This window comes from Cervus elaphus, chromosome 24, assembly GCF_910594005.1.
Source record: "Cervus elaphus chromosome 24, mCerEla1.1, whole genome shotgun sequence".
Lineage (NCBI taxonomy): Eukaryota > Metazoa > Chordata > Mammalia > Artiodactyla > Cervidae > Cervus > Cervus elaphus.
In genome coordinates, this window is record NC_057838.1 from 68,565,367 (window position 1) to 68,584,606 (window position 19,240).

The following is a 19,240-nucleotide window of genomic DNA, read 5'->3' on the forward strand; positions in this document are numbered from 1 at the left end:
AAATTATATATTTATATTAATATATATTAATATATATTTTTATATATTTTAAAATTATATATAAATACATTTGAATATATATTACATATGACATCTATTACATTATTAATTATATATATTATATAACGTCAGTGTAGCATTCGGGACTGATTGCCTTGAGGATGGACTGGTTTGATCGCGTGATTTACACACAGAGCAGACTCTTCACTTCCGGATCCCTTTGCCAGGGAGAATCCCGGAGTCTGAGGAGCGTTCCGTGTGCTGAATCTCAGGTCCCTCTGTTGTAGCCACGCGTTCCGGGAAACAAACTCACTCAGGAGGACAATGCAGATAGTGGAGTGCAGTTTATCACACCTGTGGGCCCAAGGCAGAGTCTCCTCTTAGCCAAGGGCCCCGAGCAGCATTTGTGAAAATCTTTTATACCCCATCTGTACGTGTCTAAACCCACCACCCCAAATTCCTTGAGACTTACAAAAGAAGGGTCAATACAATCACAAAAACCCCATCATGCATGTGTTATGTGTTCAGTTAATAATCAATAAGCCTGCGGTTACATTCCAACCAGTTAATAACCGATAAGCCTGTGGTTACATTCCGATAGGTACTGTCCGGAGGGAGGGGTGATTAGCCTGTGTTTCCTCTTAGGCGATGAGTAACCTGGATACGATCTTCAAGGTTCCCCTGTCCAGAGGGGGTCTTATCCTCCTGTTGTAGTTTCCACAGGGACTGAGCACAGAGTTCAGAGTCCGTTGGAGAGGCGGCCGAGCATGATCAGCATGGACAGGCCTGAGATGGGGTCCGGGCCCTATGAATTCCTTCTTCACTTCCATATTATCTATTATATCCACACGCACGCACAAGACTTCCCTGGTGGCTCAGAGGGTAGAAGCGTCTGCCTGCAATGCGGGAGACCCAGGTTCGATCCCTGGGTTGGGAAGATCCCCTGGAGAAGGAAGTGGCAACCCACTCCAGTACTCTTGCCTGGAAAATCCCTTGGATGGAGGGGCGTGGTAGTCTACAGTGCATGGGGTGGCAAAGAGTCAGACACGACTGTAGTGACTTCACTACATGCACATATACGTATTTCTGTGTATATATCAATCCAGACCTCCTAACTTATCGCCCCACCTTCACTTCCGTTTCTGTAACCCTACTTTTCTGGCTGAAGTCTCTGAGCCACTGTCTTTTGCAAAGTCGGTCTCTTCCGCCTATACTTCAGCCCCATCTGTGTGTGATAGCGTGTCTTACTGGCCCTCCTCTGTGTAAAGTAGTTCAGTTGGTGGAGGGTCTCCGCGGGTGCATCCCCTTTTCTGGCTAGTAGTCTGTCATCTATTTCTACCACAACTTTCTTTTCCACTCGTTTCCAGGCGGACAGTTTCCTGGTTGCTCTGCGTGGGCGCAGGGAAACAGCACTGCCGTGAAGGCTGGTGCATTCTTTTCCAGTTAGAGCTTTCTCTGGACATACACTCGGGAGAGAAAATCGCAAATCATGGGCCTATTCTGCTGTAAGCGTCATTCAGGATGTTGAGAGCGCTTTATGGTGGCTCTTAGCAATGTACATTCCCAACAACAGTGTAGGAGGGTTCCTTTCCTCCTTGGGCGCTCCAGCAGTTCCTGTTTGTAGACTTTTAATGAATGGACCTCCTGCTTGTAGGAGTGACTCCTCTTTTGTAAGTTTGCTTGGCATTCCCCTAAATATTAGGGATCTTGAGCATATTGGGGTATGGTTTATTTACTTATTTCTCTATCTATCACCAGTGTGAGTATATTTCGCTCTTCAAATTGACCTCCTGAAAGTCATCCGAGATGGGAATCCTTTTAGCATTTTCTACCGCAGGCTATCTCCTGAGAATAGGGTTATTGACACAACCCAGGCCTTGTGAATCAGAAGGGAAAATAAACTTACTGTCGAGTTGTTGTTAGAGGAAGCGTCCAAGAGGTTGCAGCACTTTGTCACGCCCACCTCTGGTCCTTAGGGCCTCCAGGCCAGAGGGAAAGGCAGCTTCCTGGGCTGGAAGTGAACGTGCATGTGTTTCATTAGTCCCCCTAAGACGTTACCACCAGGCCCTTCAGGACGGATCACGGTGAGGGCCCCTGTACCCTGCTGAGACTGCTCGTTGCCTAGGGAGCTGTACCGTCAGGAAGGAGGCTCGCGCCGGGAAGCCCAGCACCCGGAGAGGTGGAGGCCAAGTGACTCCTACCTCCAACATCCTCGCTGCCCGGATGCCGTCGGAACTCTGGGCCGAGCCAGAGCCGAGCAGGCAGGAGAGGTGTCCTAAGGGGCTGCTAGGCTGTGTGGACCCTCACTCGGTTCAGGCTGGGCCCCAAGGATGGGTTTCACAGCCCAAGTCAGGGAGGTGGGAGGAAAGAAAGGAGGCATGGCTTCCCTTCCCTTTCCATTCCTTCCTTCCTTCCTCTCCTCTCACATCCGGCCGATGAGCTGTTGCAGTCGATTTGCAGTGTTGCACTTGTTCTCAGGGTCCAGCCGCCTGATTCAGGTCTGACTTTTCCACAGAGTCTGTCTAGTCTAGTCTGCTTTGGACAGAGCTCATTGCAGAAGGCCGAGCAGCGAGCTGAGCATCAGGTGCTGGTCCCGTATGTAAGCCGCACGGTTTTCTGTGCAAACCCGGAAGGAAGCAGATCCCATCTGGGCACTATTGGTCACAGATTTCTGTTAGAGGTTAGACAGAGATTTCTGTGTGTATGAGGAAGAAGGAGGGAGGAGGGTTCTTTCCATCCGTTTTCCCTCATATGCAGAGAGACCTGTATCAGGGAGAGAGAAACCACGAGGGTTGGAGCACATTGCTGGACCTTCTCAAATAAGCTCTGCGGCCAAAGACTCCCCAGAAGTATGGGATCGATATCCTCCTGGAGACCTGGGGCCTGCATCGGGCTGCTGCGCACTCGGAGCCGCGGCGCACTCGGAGCCGCGCCACTGTTCAGATCACCTCTCCTCCACCAGACGCTGGCGGGACCTTCAGCCCCGTGGTGGGTGACATGAAAGGGGAGGGAAACGCCTCTTCTCGCCCCTCCGCCCTCCCTGCCTCGGGCTGCTCGGCTGTCCCTGGAGCTGGAGCCGGCCGGAGCCCGCTGTCTGCACCGCAGCTCGCTCGGGACCGCCTGGCAGGGTGGCCTCGGTGAGCAGCCGCGTTAACTTCCGGAGTGTCCTCTGCCCGGGCTGAGAGCAGAGTCTCCACTGGGACCTGGGCGGGAGCGTCACGGAGCCTGCGCTTGTCCTGGGATCGCCCCCAAGCCTCCTTCCTGTGCGTGCAGTCACCAAAGCCCTCAGCAGGGTGCTGTGTCCAAGGCGGGCACTCGTTCTGAGATGGGAGGTGCGAATCATTCGGAGAATTAGTGAGAGTGAAGCCCGTAAGTGCGTCCTCGGGCGCATCCCACTCCCATCCACAATCATTCGGAGAATTAGTGAGAGTGAAGCCCGTAAGTGCGTCTTTGGGCGCATGCCAGTCTCATCCACAATCCAGAAGTCCACTTTGCCTAAGGCTCCGGTTGTCCCAGGAATCAGGAAAGTGCTGCCCTCGTGTGGACACTTTCTGTAACTACACCCTGCGCTCTGGTGCCTCCGAGTCCTCTCACCCACAAGGCCCGGGGGGGGGGGGGGGGGGGACTCTTTGAAAACAGCTGATCTCAGGTAAAGTGCTGTGGGCAGGGCATTTTGCAAGAATAAATTCCAAACAGAATGCATGTTCAGCAAGTCAACTGCCAGGGGCAAATTATCTTCACATCCTGTAGGGGAAAATTACTTCAAACGTCCAGCACAGAACAAGATGTCAGCATCCGAATCCCGGTGGGAATGCCAATCAAAATGACAAGAAGAAATCACACCCCGCCCGTCAGAATGGACATCCTCCAAAATCTCAAAACAGTTCATGGGGGAGACAGCCTAGGAGAAATGGGACCCCCGTGCTCTGTCAGGAAGAGTGTACCTGACCCGGGATTGCATAACCAACAATCACCAGATGCAAAAGGTCTATTCACGAAAGGTAAGCCTAGGATCAGATATTCCCACACATGGGCCTGTATCTTCAGAAAACCATCATTCCAAAATACACACGCAGCTGATTGTTCCCTGCAGCAGTATTTATAGACGTAAGACACAGGGCCAACTGCATCTCCTTGACAGATTAAAGCTAGGAGAAGGCTGCTATATATAGTCGATGGACCCTATCTCAATCTAAAAAAAAACCCACCACTGAAAGAATGAGATTATACCACCTGCAGCCACAGATATGGACCTCTAAGGATCACACACTATATGAAGTCCAACAATGACACCATAGGGTGTCTCTCTAATAAAAATAAGAAAAGCCACACAAAAGGATGAATTTACTACCTAGAAGTAGAGCCTGGGAATTAAACACTGACAGAGTTAGAAATACACAGTGAAGGGGCGGATATGTATCAGGAGGATGGAATATACCTAGAGCAGTCGGGATCTGTGATGGACAACCCCTGAGAATTACCTCCTTGTTCTTTCCTTCCATAGAAAAAGAGAAACCTGTATCTGGAACCTAATTTCAGTAGGTGGTATTTTGAATACATCATCTACAAGGATGATGTCCATCCGTTTTCCCTCATATGCAGAGAGACCTGTATCAGGGAGAGAGAAACCACGAGGGTTGGAGCACATTGCTGGACCTTCTCAAATAAGCTCTGCGGCCAAAGACTCCCCAGAAGTATGGGATTGATATCCTCCTGGAGACCTGGGGTCTGCATCGGGCTGCGGCGCACTCGGAGCCGCGGCGCACTCGGAGCCGCGCCACTGTTCAGATCACCTCTCCTCCACCAGACGCTGGCGGGACCTTCAGCCCCGTGGTGGGTGACATGAAAGGGGAGGGAAACGCCTCTTCTCGCCCCTCCGCCCTCCCTGCCTCGGGCTGCTCGGCTGTCCCTGGAGCCGGAGCCGGCCGGAGCCCGCTGTCTGCACCGCAGCTCGCTCGGGACCGCCTGGCAGGGTGGCCTCGGTGAGCAGCCGCGTTAACTTCCGGAGTGTCCTCTGCCCGGGCTGAGAGCAGAGTCTCCACTGGGACCTGGGCGGGAGCGTCACGGAGCCTGCGCTTGTCCAGGGATCGCCCCCCAAGCCTCCTTCCTGTGCGTGCAGTCACCAAAGCCCTCAGCAGGGTGCTGTGTCCAAGGCGGGCACTCGTTCTGAGATGGGAGGTGCGAATCATTCGGAGAATTAGTGAGAGTGAAGCCCGTAAGTGCGTCCTCGGGCGCATGCCAGTCTCATCCACAATCCAGAAGTCCACTTTGCCTAAGGCTCCGGTTGTCTCAGGAATCAGGAAAGTGCTGCCCTCGTGTGGACACTTTCTGTAACTACACCTTGCGCTCTGGTGCCTCCGGGTCCTCTCACCCACAAGGCCTGGGGGACTTTTAAAACATCTGACCTCTCTCCCGAAAGCTCTAGTTGCCTCAGAAACAAATGTGGGCACGGAAAAGTTCTGCCGCCCGTGTTGACATTTCCTGTAGCCACCAGCTGACTACACGTGTCTACTTGAACGGCTCACTCACAAGGCCTGGGGGGACTGTTAAGGACAGCTGCCCTGAGGATACATCCTGCCTAGGTAATGCAAAAATAAAAATTCCAAAAGCACCGACTTTCAAAAAGCCCAATGCTGGTGGTCAGTTATCCTCATACCCTTTAGGGAATAAAGTACCCCAAACATCCACCCCAAAACAAGATCTCAGCATCCCTAATTGCTGTAGGAATGCCAATCCAAAGAGCAAAGAGAAATCACATCCCACCTGTCATAATGGACATCCTCAAAACCTACAGATATTAAATGCGGGAAACAGCCAGAAGGAAAGGGAACTTCCCTACGCTGTGGGTAACGATGTACTTTGGCCAGGTCCAGTGTGACGGACAGTGTCGAAATGCCACATGCACAAAATTACTATCAAGAGAGGCTAGCCTTAGGATCTGAGATTCCCATATGTGGGCCTGTATCTTGAAAAACCATCATTCAAAAAGACGCTTGCCCCCGATCCTTCACGGTCACACTGCACACAGTATGAAAACACAGAACCAGCAGAATCTCTGACAGATTAAAGCTTAAAGGGCACAGGTGCAGAGAGATGATGGGGTGCCCTTGATCCCAGCTGCCCTCAGCACATGCCCTGGGGTGAGTGCTGCAGAAACCATTTCCAAACACAAATGACTCAAGACGCCAACTGGCACCGGTAAATTTTCTTCACACACTTTAAGGAAAAAGAAAAAAAATCAACCGAAAACTCCACCACAGGGCCAGATGCTCAGTATCCTTAATTCATGCAGGCAAGCCAATCAACATGATGGGAAATTAAATCCCACCAGTCAGAATGGCCATCCTCACAAGTCTACAGACAATAAATGGGGGAGAGAGTCTGGAGGAAGGGGAACCCCCATCCACTCTAGGTGGGCATGTACATGGGCAACGCCAGTCTAATGGACAGTTTCCCAATGCCTGAAAAAAACATCAAGGGGCTAAGCCCAGGATGTGATTCACCCACAGCGTGGCCTGTACCCCCCAAATCCATCACTCAAAAATACACACGCAGCCCAACACGCACTGCAGCGCTGCTTACAGTAGCCACGACAGAGAAACGGCAGATTACGCTCCGACAGATGAGCTTTGGGACGACGTGGCACTCACGTATGGTGGTTACTCAGCCATCAGAAACCGCCGCTGAACTTGTGAAATGCTACCCCTGGCAGCCACAGGGATGGAGTCTGAAGGCTCCCTCTCTAAGTGAAGTCAGCGAGACAGAGGGTGACAAGACCATATCGTGTCCCTTTGAGGGGAAATGAAGAAAGAGTTGCAAAACAAGTAATTTACAACCAAAGAGAGTCCCTGGGAATCCAAAGGGCTCCCCCCAGAATTGAAGGGTCCGATATGAATCAGGGTGTCGGGACTAACATAGACGCAGCCATCTGCATTTGCAATAGATAACTAAAAGGGTTATCTCCTTCCTTCCATGGATACACAGACATCTGTATCTCCAACACACACACAGGAATCTGAACCTCGAAGAGATAATCCACAGGATTAGCTCATTCCTTCTTCCTTTCCCCCTCATTTCTGCAGTGCTCTACAAGGACCTGGGTCCAGCACTCTGCCCTACCTTCTGCAATCATCTCTCTGGTAAAAGAATCCAAAAAAGAATAGAATAGATAGACTCCATGGTGGTTTAGTCACTAAATTGTATCCGACTCCTGCGACCCCATGGACAGTAGCCTGCCAGACTCCTCTGTCCATGGGATTGTCCAGGCAAGAATACTGGAATGGGGTGCCATTTCCTTCTCCAGGGGATCTTCCCAACCCAGGAATTGAACCGGTCACCTGCCTTGCAGGCAGTCTCTTGGCCACATGAGCTACAAGCGGAGCCCATACTTCATGAACATGTGACGCCTCAATCGGGTGGCTCTGCGCGGCCAAGAAGCCCAACACGGCAGATCGGCCGTCCTCCAGCAGAGCCCTGGCATCAGGAAATGAGAGGCAAGCAAAGACGAGCGACGGCTGCTTTATAGCCTACGGCCTTTTGACTTGAGATCCTACCCTGTTCCTTGGCCCTGGCTAGGGTTTGGTGCCACAACTGGATCGGGGTGGGGCCCAGACAGCCCTCGGTTGAGCCCCCTCTTAAACCTGTACGGTCTGGTTGGCTCTGGCCGAGACCAGAGTCCCCAGTGCACCTAAAGGATGCTGGCCCGAACCTCTGGTCTTGAAGAGCTTGGAAAAGTCACAGCCTCCACGGTTCCTGGCGTCAATTTCAGGAGGTAATTTGCTCACTCTTTTTATGTAAGTAGAAAGTCTATGAAGATATGCTCAACACTGAAAAGGATTAGAGTAATTGAAATCAAATCTAAAATAAGGTATCAGTTCACAGCAGTCAGAATGGGTTTCATAATAAGGTCTACTACACATACCTGTAAAAAACCGTAATTCCAAAAGATAGATGCACCACAATGTTCACATAACCAGGAGATGGAGGCAGACTAGATATTCAGCAACAGAGGGATGGATAAAGATGATGTGTGTCATATGTACACTGGAATATTATTCACAAAATGAACCAAATCATGCCATTTGCAGAGTTGTGAATGGGCTTAGAGACTGTCAAACGAGTATAGTAATTCAGAAAGAGTAAAACCTACATTGTATAATGTTGTTCCTATGTGGAACCTAAGAAAATGAAAAAGATGAGCTTTTATGTTAAGGAGAAATAGAGACACAGACATAGAGAACATGTGCAAGGCTGGGGCACAGGGAACTGGGAAATGGGACTTAAAGACACACACTCGCAGGAGGGATAGTCGCTCAGTCGTGTCCGACCCTTTGCGACCCCATGGACTGTAGCCCGCCAGGCTCTTCTGTGCATGGGATTCTCCAGGCAAGGATACTGGAGTGGGTAGCCATTCCCTTCTCCAAAGGATCTTCCCGTTTCAGGAATCAAACCCAGGTCTCCTGTGTTGCAGGCAGATGCTTCACCGTTTGAGCTACAGAAAAATCCGCCTGCAGTGTGGGAGACCAAGGTTCAATCCCTGGGTAGGCAAGATCCCCTGGAGAAGGAAAAGGCTACCCACTCCAGTATTCTGGCCTGGAGAGTTCCATGAACTGTATACTAAAGATATACACTGCTACGTATGAAAGTGAAGTGAAAGTGAAGTCGCTCAGTCGTGAGTCGTGTCCGAGTCTTTGCAAGCCCATGGACTGTAGTCTGCCAGGCGCCTCCATCCGTGGGATTCTCCAGGCAAGAATACTGGAGTGGGTTGCCATTTCCTTCTCCAGGGGATCTTATAACACAGGTAACTAATGAAAACCTACTCTATAGCACAGTGAAGTCTACTCAATCTTCTCTGGTGATGTAACTGGGAAGGAAATCCAAAAATAGGGCATGTACATATATATATAAATATAGAGCCAATTCATTGGCTATGCAGCAGAAACGAATGTGGCATTGTAAAGCAGCTATACTGCAATAAAAAATCATTTTTATAAATGTCTACAGACAATGGCTGTGACTGAGGACCTGGATAAAAGGGAACCCTCCTGGGCTGTTGGTGGGGACGTACACTGGTGACCACCACTATGGAGCAAAGTGTTTGGGTTTTTTTGGAAAAACTAAAAGGACAACTACCCCATGATCTGGCAACCCCTCTCTTGGGCCTATAACCAGAGAAACCGTAATTTGAAAAGACAGTTGCACCCCAACATTCATTGCATCACTACCTACAATAGTCAAGACTGAAATGCTGCCTAAGCGTCCACTGACAGCTGAATGGCAAGGAAGATCACACACACACACGCACACACACACACACACACACACACAGTGGAATATTACTAGCCGGGAAAGAATGAAATAATGCCGCTTGTGCCAACATGGATGGGCCTGTGGATTACTGTGCTGAGTGAAGCAAGTCAGAGACAAATATTATGTGATATCAATTATATTTAAAATCTAGAAAAATGGATACAAACGAACTTATTTACAAAACAGAAATAGACTCAGGGAAATAAGCGACAAACATGATCACCAAAGAAGAAATACGGGGTGGAGGGATAAAACAGGAGTTTGGGATTAACAGATTAGCCAGAAAAACATCTGCTTCATGGACTATGCGAAAGACTTTGCGTGGATCACAACAAACTGTGGAGATTTCTTCAAGAGATGGGAATACCAGACCACCTGACCTGCCTCCTGAGAAACCTGTAAGCAGGTCAGGAAGCAACAGTTAGAACTGGACATGGAACAACAGACTGATTCAAAACTGGGAAAGGAGTATGTCAAGGCTGTATGTTGTCACCCAGCTTATTTAACTTTCATGCAGAGTTCTGTTCAGTTCACTCACTCACTCCTGTCCAACTCTTTGCGACCCCATGGACTGCAGCACACCAGGCCTCCCTGTCCATCACCAGCTCCCAGAGTTTACTCAAACTCATGTCCATTGAGTCGGTGATGCCATCCAACCATCTCATCCTCTGTTGTCCCCTTCTCCTCCTGCCCTCAATCTTTCCCAGCATCAGGGTCTTTTCCAATGAGTCAGCTCTTCGCATCAGGTGGCCACAGTATTGGAGTTTCAGCTTCAGCATCAGTCCTTCCAGTGAATATTCAGGACTGATTTCCCTTAGGATGGACTGGTTGAATCTTCTTGCAGTCCAAGGGACTCTCAAGAGCCTTCTCCAACACCACACAGTTCAAAAGCATCAGTTCTTTGGGGCTCAGCTTTCTTTATAGTCCAACTCTCACATCCATACATGACTACTGGAAAAACCATAGCTTTGACTAGACAAACCTTTGTTGGCAAAGTAATGTCTCTGGCTTTGTAATATGCTGTCTAGGTTGGTCATAACTTCTTCCAAGGAACAAGTGTCTAATTTCTTGGCTGCAGTCATCATCTGCAGTGATTTTGGGGCCCAAGAAAATAAAGTCTCTCACTGTTTCCATTGTTTCCCCCTCTATTTGCCATGAAGTGATGGGACCAGATGCCATCATCTTAGTTTTCTGAATGTTGAGTTTTAAGCCAACTTTTTCACTCTCCTCTTTCACTTTCATCAAGGGGCTCATTCATTCTTCTCTTTCTGCCATAAGGGTGATGCCATCTGCATATCTGAGGTTATTGATATTTCTCCCTGCAATCTTGATTCCAGCTTGTGCTTCATCCAGCCCAGCGTTTCTCCTGATGTACTCTGCATATAAGTTAAATAAGCCCAGTGACAATATACAGCCTTGACATATTCCTTCTCTGATTTGGAACCAGTCTGCTGTTACACCTCCAGTTCTAACTGTTGCCTCCTGACCTGCATACATGATATACAGAGTACATCATGTGAAATGCAGGGCTGGATGAAGAACAAGCTGGAATCAAGATTGCCAGGAGAAATAGCAATAACCTCAGATACACAGATGATACCATCCTAACGGCAGGAAGTGAAGAAGAACTAAGCAGTCTCTTGGTGAAAAAGGAGAGTGAAAAACTGGCTTAAAACTCATCAGTCAAAAAACTAAGATGATGGCATCCGGTCCCATCACTTCATGGCAAATAGATGGGGACACAGTGGGAACAGTGACAGACTACTTTCTTGGGCTCTAAAATCACTGGTCTGCCCCAGTTCAGCGCCCCTGGGCCACGGCGATCAGAGCCCGGGCGTCAGTACGGGATGGTGCCCAGTGCGGGCGCGTGGTGAGCAGCACGTCCGATGGGCACGCGGTGCTTTAGATCAGCTGACCACCCCGGGCCCAGGTGATTGGTCGAGTCCTAGTATTAGAAGCCGCTGAAGCCGACCAGGGATTCGGAGACTTGAGTCCCACTCCCCACACTTGCAGGGACTTCTGCGTCCTGAGGCCAACTGTCCCCTCTTGACTCTTTACTGCGGAGTCTTGCCCCAAGGCCACACAAGTGGAGCCCAGAACCGAGGCCACCTCCGAAGTGGGCTGAGCCCCTTTGTTGCAATTGCCAAAAGTCCCCCCTGGGTATCAGCGGCTGGCCTCCTGACCGCAAATTAGGCAGAAATGCTCACCCTGGAGCTCAGCTTATGTTGCTCGGAAGTGTTTGTCGCTCAGTCGTGTCTGACTCTTCTGTGACCCCATGGACTGCAGCCCTCCGGGCTCCTCCATCCATGGGATTCTCCAGGCAAGAACACTGGAGTGGGTAGCCATGCCCTCCTCCACGGGATCTTCCCGCCCCAGGGATCAAACCCACACCTTCTGCATCGCAGGCAGTCTGTACCGTCTGAGCCACTAGGGAAGCCCCAAATAATCACCTAATGCCAGCCTTCCAGCAGGAATTTTCTGTCTTGAGACTGTAAGAATTGGCTGCTAAACCTGCACGGGATCCCCCTGGTCTGTTGGGGGGGCGGCCCTCTGTGGGTGCTTGCAGCGCCCTCATTATCTCTACTTTCTGTTCTTAATAAACCCACTCCTTTCTGAACTACTCCGTGTCTGGAAATTATTTTCCAACCAGAGCTGGGCCTCTGCAACATTCATCTCTGTGTCTCCAACCTGAGAGAATAACACCCCCCTCTGAGGAATGTCCCCGGGGCAGGGCTGAAAGCCCTCTGTAAACGGTAAACAGCTTGCTAAACATAGAGGAATGGCTGCGTCAGAATGGAACCCACACGTTTCGGATTTTAAAAGGAAATTTTATTTTCATGTTATAACGTGATTACAAACTCCTCTAAAAAAAAAAAAAGCAAAGATGAATTTAAAATATTGATATACATATTTATCTAAAAAGCCAAAGAGGAAAAGAAACACCCTGCAAAATACAGGGATTCGTATCAGAAAACATTTATACACAAAAGCTTGTATACAGCGAGACTGAATTACACACCAAGGATCTTATTCAATTACAAATGCTCCTCAGAAGAGTCTCTTGTTGCTTGATATATTTTTTTTTCTTTTACAAAAGTTTAAAATATCTTAAAAAATAGTTTGAAGTTTCAAAAAATGTCCTGATGAACCAGACATTTCTGGAAGGAGGCAAAGACCTATGTTCTCAGCTTTCTCTCGTGCTAAATACAGTCACAGTTGCTAGGGATTTGAAAATTAATTGGGTGAAAAAAAAAATGAAGCCGACATCTCAGTTTGAAGTCAAATATATAATAAGATGCTTCAGCCCCCCACCCCAGGGAACAGGGCAGAACGTGTCTGCAGCGACACCCGTGGAGAGGCCGACCCAGGGACAAAGGCTGCCCCCTGGCTCCGGGGCGTCCACACCCCTCTCCGAGTTCGATGCCTGACTTCGTTGTTTTGTGCTTGTTGGGATTTTTGCACAGTGATATTCGCGGCGTCCACGTGGACGGCCTGGTTCCCCAGACCTTGGGTCTGAGGGCTGGATGGGGCCTCTGGCTGCCTCGAGGGGGGTTCCTTTCTTGGGTTCTTTCCTGGCCAGTCTCTGAGGCCTGGGGGTGGGGAGGAATGGTGGGGGGTAGCGCTGAGAGATGCTGGCTGGGCCCCTGACCGCTGTGTGGCACCTGGGGACACGGGGACACTCTGGGCCAGGCTGAGTAGGACCCCCGCTCCCCTTACACTGTCCCCTCCACCGTCTTGGGGACCTGGGGAGAGAATGTGGGACCAGAGGCTTTGCAGAGGGAGCTGCCCAGGGCCCAGAAACCACCTGAGGCCGCTCTGTGATGGCTTTGGATGTCCCACGTGGCCTCAGGCTAGATCCTGCCATCTCCTGCATCCCTGCTCTCAACGCCTGGCTCCCAGAGGCCTGCTGGGTGGGGGGCCGGGGGCCGGGGCTGCCTGTCCCACTGAGCTGCAGCTTGGGGTCCAGCCGGCCCCTGAGGGCGCTCACAGGGTCCCTGGACTCTGGGGACGGAGCATGCCCTTTGCCATAAGGCTGGTCTTTGGTCTTCAAGGCGAACATGCCCCTTTGCCAATGAGGGCGCTGACTGGGAGACCCAGGAAGCCTCTCCATCACTGGGGACCGCAGGGGCGAACAGGGCCCAGGCCCAGCTCCATGAAACATCTCCCCGGGTGAGACCGTCCTGGGGCCCTGCCCCATTTCTGCACCCTAGAAACATCCTTTAAGCCTCCCTCTTGCCTCCCTTCCAAATCTGGCTGCAAACATCAGAATTCCGTCCCAGGTAGAGCGCAGGCAGGGGGCCTGCCCAGAGACAGGCGAACCAGTCGTGAGCTCCAATGACAAGTTTCCTTTATGCGGAGACATCAGAGGCACACGTCATTACATAAGGTACTCGCAGAGCCGAGTTCTATGGATACACAGGAGCTGGGGGGTCAGGCGGGGGCTGGTGACTGGGGACAGGTGCCCGGAGATGGGCGAGGACCCGGTTTGGGAGAGTGGCTGACCTTCCTTCCAGGCGGGGCCTGGAGGCTTGGTCTGCGTGTGTCTTTGGTCTAGAATTTGGTCTGGGAATCGTAGAAGAAGGGGCCGTTTCCGGGCCATTTCCAGAATGTTGCGATTTGCCAACCATCCCGAAATGCTGTGGCCTTTCACCGGGGTCCGGGGCCCCCCTGAGCCCCTGCACGTGACCTGTCCCCAGTCACTGACAGTGGTTAGTTTACTAAAGCTCCATAAGACAAAGAAGAGGTCACATTGCTACTCAATAAAACTGGGAAAAAACAAAAACAACACCAGCAAATCAGACACAGTGGCAACCATAAATACACAGTGAGATGGGAACGTAGACTTGCTGACGGTTTGGAATAGGGTGGGGTGTTGTTTGGCAGAGTATCGCCATGGAGACGGGACTGCAACCACACACCAAAGATGGGAGGTTCAGAGTCACCTCTGCCCCCTGGGAAGGCGACACCTGAGGCCCCACCCCTGCCTGGGTTTGGGGAGGGGGGGTCCCAGGGTTCATAGAACCCCTGCTCTGAACGCGGAGCGGGACCGCGCTCCACAGCCCCGGAGGCGATCACTGCCCTTTGTATGGGATGATGGTTCGGTTTACTTTAGACTCTGGGCTTGGAAGTGTCTGTTTAAATGGCACAGTTGAGGTCCAGATGCGGGCTGGGCGGGATTCTAAAGGTGGGGTGCCTTCTGTCCTGGTTCAGAGAGGGACACCCGTTTCCAGGGTGCCTGCCCTGACTCAGCTTCTGCCTGCGGTCCCCACCCACTGCACGCCTGACCCCAGCTTTTGTAGGGGAGGGGGCAAAAGCGACACCTTAGCTCCCAGGTGACCCGCGTGGGTTGCACCTGTGCCTGAACTCGCAGGAGAGTTTGGGGAGCACCTCGCCCCAATGACAGCTCACTCCTGGAGCTCCCTGCTGGGCACCAGGGTGACCCTGGGCCAGGGTCTTCAACAAGAGCCTCTGGGAAACGAGGCCGGAGCTGAGGGTGGAGTGAGGAGGGAAGGAGCAGCCCCTCGCCCGACACCAGGCCCCCCACCTGCTCGGGGGCACTTGGGCGCACATCCTTTGGTCCACTGGCTTACCCCTCGACCCTCACCAAATACATCATGCTTCTCCAACAGGCAGCTTCAAGAGATGCCAGCTGGGGAGGTCGGCCGGAAGCTGATAGGAGCCCCCTTCTAAGGCAACAGACCCATCTATGTGAGGTCTGGAGCCTGGAGATGCCCAGTTCCTGCGGGGCCAGCCTCCACTTGCTTGAGGGGATACCCCGGGGAAGGACGCCTCTCACTCTCATCCTTCTGACTATCCACCCTCAATCCTGAAATAATAGGGACCCTCCCGATGCAGGGGTCCCCGGCGCTCTTAGCATCCGACTTTCGCCGTTGGGCCTCTACTGTGGACTCTGAGTCCCTTTTCTTGAGGGTTGGTTTACGGTTTGGGCATCTCTCTTGTTGGCTAAGATAGCGTCACAAGGCGCCTTCCTCTCTCCAGCCCCTTGGGGTCTGGCCAGATAGCTGTTTGCTTCACTTGAACCAGGTCTGCGGGTACGACACCTTTAAAATTCCACCCAGGGTTCTGGTCGGTGGCGGGGGGGGGGGGGGGGGGCGGGCAGAACTTTCTGCCAGTTGCACAAGCACCGAAGAATTGCTTTTAAAAACGAGATCTATTGCTGGCAAGATCAATTCAAGTGGTAAAAGTGCTTGACGATCTCTACGTGTGTACATAGTTACATGTAAAAAAAAATACAAAGAAAATTTTACCAAGTCCCCATAAAATACATCTGATTCTGTATGAAAGTTCTGCCTTGCCCCGGACAGCTGCCCGTGGGTTTGCTTTTTTGTACAAAACATCCCCAGATCAAAAGGAAATACACATACACACAACACCACACGCGCACACGCTCACACACACACACACACACAGAGTAACATTTTCTGTGACAATTGAAAAAATAAACAAAAACCCTAGTGCAAATATAAAGCTTTGTAAACCTGGTCCTATGAGAATCTAATGTTAGTAAACAGCAGGAGAACGGCCCGTCCGCCGGAGAGCGCTCACATCATGGTCTCCACGATGATGTGGGTGGGTTTCCTGAGCGTGTTGTTGAGGGCCATGCGTGAACTGTAGGGCATGGCCCCCTCGCGCTCCACGGCCCAGCGGTTGGGCTCCCTCGGGGTCAGCAGGTACTTGAGTCTCTGGAGAAGGAAGGGGACAGGCGCGGGGAGACGGGTCAGGCCCTGCGGGTTCCCTCTTCACCTCGCGTCCTGCCGGGGTGCCGTGTGACCTCCGCCAAACCCCTGCCCTCTCTGGACCTCCCATTTTTCACCTCCTGGCAAACAGAAGCCTTGAACCAAGGTGCCCCAGGCCCTGAACGAGGGCAGAGCTCCCGGCAGGTAGATTCCTTGGCCAAGGGGACTCTTGCCTCCACACTCTTTCCCCCATAGAGCTGAAATACTCCTCCTCGGGACTCTTGTCCCCACTATCTCCCTGACTTGCAAAGCAGCTGAGTTTCTGCAGTTCGTATGCCCGAGGCTGGATGACTGTCTTGAGCCTCCCATGGCTCCCAACCTTCCCAAACTCCCCCATCTCCACAAGCTACAGGTCCTGCCCTCTCCACATCCCCGCTGGGGTCCTGGAGACCATGCTATGCTGCCTGTCTGCGCTGCCCCGCCCATCAGAGAGGCCAGAGGCTGGACCACTGCCGGGCGTGAGGCAGCTGGTTCTTTCCCAGGTTGCCTGATCACGGGTGAGGGGAAAAAAGCCCCTCTCAGGACACCCAAGAAACCAAAGCAGAGCTGAGACTCGACCCAGGGCTCCCGCCATCCAGCCCACCACCTGCCAGGTGGCCACTCAGAGGCTTCAAGAGGAAGCAGTGGCCAACGGGAAACCCTCTGTCTCGGCATCCACGTTCATTGCAGGTTTACAACAACGCTCAAAAGCTGCTTGGTAAAAGCTACAATATTTCATTTGAAAATCCAGATTTCCACCTGCTCTTTAAAAACCACAAGCTCTGGCAAGCAGAGGCCCACATCTCCTTGATAATCCGGGGTGGGGGCGCCAGAACTGGGATCCTGACCACCTCCTGCGATGGTGTCTGAGCCCCCGCGCCCCAGTGCCCCGCACACCCCAGCTGGGGCGGCTGCCTGGACCTGGAAGGAACCAGATTGGAGGCCAACACAGGTGGGTGGTGGCCGGCTGCCTTCAGAGGAGGGGGCTTCGGGGAACCGTCAGGTCAGGTCTGGGGGCGTGAGGATCGGAGGTGACCCGGGGGTGGACTCAAATTCCTCCCTGACACCAACCCTGCTCTGCCTGAACCTCTAAACGTGAGATGGAGCAGGACTTTAAAATTAGGATTCCAAGGGACAGAAGGCAGTGACCTCTTGGGGCGGCTAAGGGCATTCAGCACTGCCTTCCAACGCTGCCAATTAACCCTTCAGTCTCTGGGTGGCAAGAGAAATTCCTGGAAATTCCGGGGGGGGGCGGGGCTGGATCTGTCCCAGGCACACTATGTCCGTGCTTTGATAAATGAGAGGGCTATTCAGCATTCTGGCTGAATCCTGGGGTCCTTCCTTATGGCCTCTGAGAAAACACAATGGACCCAGGGCCGCAGGGACACTCCAGAGGCTTTCCTGGCCCAGACAGACCCCAGCCTCACGGCTTCCTCCCTGGCACACCCCTGCCTACTTCCTCCGTCTCGGGAAGGCCTGTCCCCTCCTCCCCCCACAGCCCCCGACCAACGACATCTCCCCCCTCAACCAGGCCCCTGCCCACAAGGAAACTGCCCAGCCCAGGAGGGAGTCAGGGCCCCCGGACATCCTGGCTCCAGATTTTTAAGAGAATAACAATAAAAACAGCCCAGAACAAAACAGTGCCGTCCTGGAGCCAGCCCAAGCCCAAAGGTTAAGGGAGAGTCTAAGAAAAGGATTTCTTGGAAAGAGCCAGGGCCTGTAACCTCCAGGACTGTTGGAGGAATTTCGGAGAGGATGGATTCGGGGGATGGTTGGGGGAGAGGGGGAGGAGACCCACGGGGGCAGAGACCCTGCAGCCAGAGCTTCTGCTTGGTGCAGAGGTGGCCTCTTTCCGAGGGTCCGGCGGCAATCGGGGCCACCAGTCTGGGAAGGGGGGACACCAGCGTGGGCTGGGCTCAGCCCTCCCCCCCAGCTCCTGTCTCAGCAACAACCTGGCCGCCTCTGCTCTGGGGGCGAAGCCGTGGCTCTCGTCTTGGCATCTGAAGCCACTGCCCCCTGGCCCGCTGCCTGGCCCCCAAAGGTGCCACCGCTGCCCCGTCTTCCCGCCACGCAATCTCCTGCCCGCAGCTTCAGCCGCGCCGCAGGGGGAAGGAGGGGCCTGGGGCTCAGAGAGGGCCAGCGCGGGGCCCCAGGTCACACACCAACTGCCAGCTAGCTGGCCTTCAGCATCCTGCCCCCGGCGGGGGGCCCGGGGTGCTTACCACGAGGAAGGGCCCTTCGGTCTGGCCGAGGCGGACCACCATGACCAGGGGGACGCACACCATGGAGGACAGGGCCAGGCACCAGCCCAGCCCGATGGCCCAGGTGGGGTACGTGTAGACTTTGTTGTAGGTCAGGGGTACATACTTGACGAGAGAGAAGACAAAACATCCCTGTGGGGAGACAAGGGGGCGGTCAGGGGCTTCTGGGGCCAGGGCGGGGCCCCCCCAAGGGGCCCACACTCCTCCCCCTCTGCTGCTGGAGCGGTTGCCCTGCTCAGAACCCTCTGCCGCTCCGCAGGGCCTTCCGGACGCACGGTCCTCCTCTGGCCAGCAATGCCCGGCCACCTGCCCACCGCCTCCTCCTGCACGGCTATGCTATGGATCCCAGTGTCTCAGCCCCGCCGGGGCCCCTGGGGACCTCTGGGCAGGCTGCTTCCACCCATGGGACCGCCTTCCTGCATCTTCTCTGCATCCCAGCGGCCCACGTGGATCCAGTGGTAGAGAGACCACCTGTCAGGCCCCTGACCGCCCGGGCGGAGCTGGGCAGGACCCTCGGGGCGCCCTTAGAACGAGGTGCAAACACGCACGCGTGCGCGTGAGCCCAGGGGCCAAGTTGCTTCAGTCACGCCTGACTCTGTGCAACCCCACGGGCTGCGGCCCGCCAGGCTCCTCTGTCCATGGGGAGCCTCCAGGCAAGAATGCTGGAGTGGGTGGCCGTGCCCTCCGCCACGGGATCTTCCCGGCCCAGGGAAGATCGAACCCACGTCTCTTACGTCTCCTGCGTCGGCAGGCGGGTTCTTTACCACTGGCGCCACCGGGAAAGCCCGCTGGCTGATAGAGCAGATGGCATTTTGTGGGGGGCAGTCTGCAGCTCAGGTGATAAAAGGGCACAGCTGCTCTCGGGGATAAAGAGACAGCCTACGCGGTCACTGCTACTCAGCCCCACATTGGTCGGCCTCCTTGTTTAACAAA

General features: G+C 53.1%; 1 protein-coding gene across 5 annotated transcripts in view; it reads right to left on the minus strand.

Annotated features, from left to right (window-relative positions):
- Positions 1-12,121: 12,121 nt before the first annotated feature.
- The window catches only part of SLC6A6 (solute carrier family 6 member 6), an 82,236-nt gene continuing 75,117 nt past the window's right edge, over positions 12,122-19,240 (minus strand). For all 5 annotated transcript variants that reach the window (XM_043885754.1, XM_043885757.1, XM_043885756.1 and 2 more), the window contains 2 exons: positions 18,269-18,439; positions 12,122-16,013 (listed from right to left, as the gene is read on the minus strand). In XM_043885754.1, the coding sequence (XP_043741689.1) occupies positions 15,873-16,013; positions 18,269-18,439 (312 nt within the window). In that variant the 3' untranslated portion in view covers positions 12,122-15,872. The remainder of the gene's footprint in view (positions 16,014-18,268; positions 18,440-19,240) is intronic.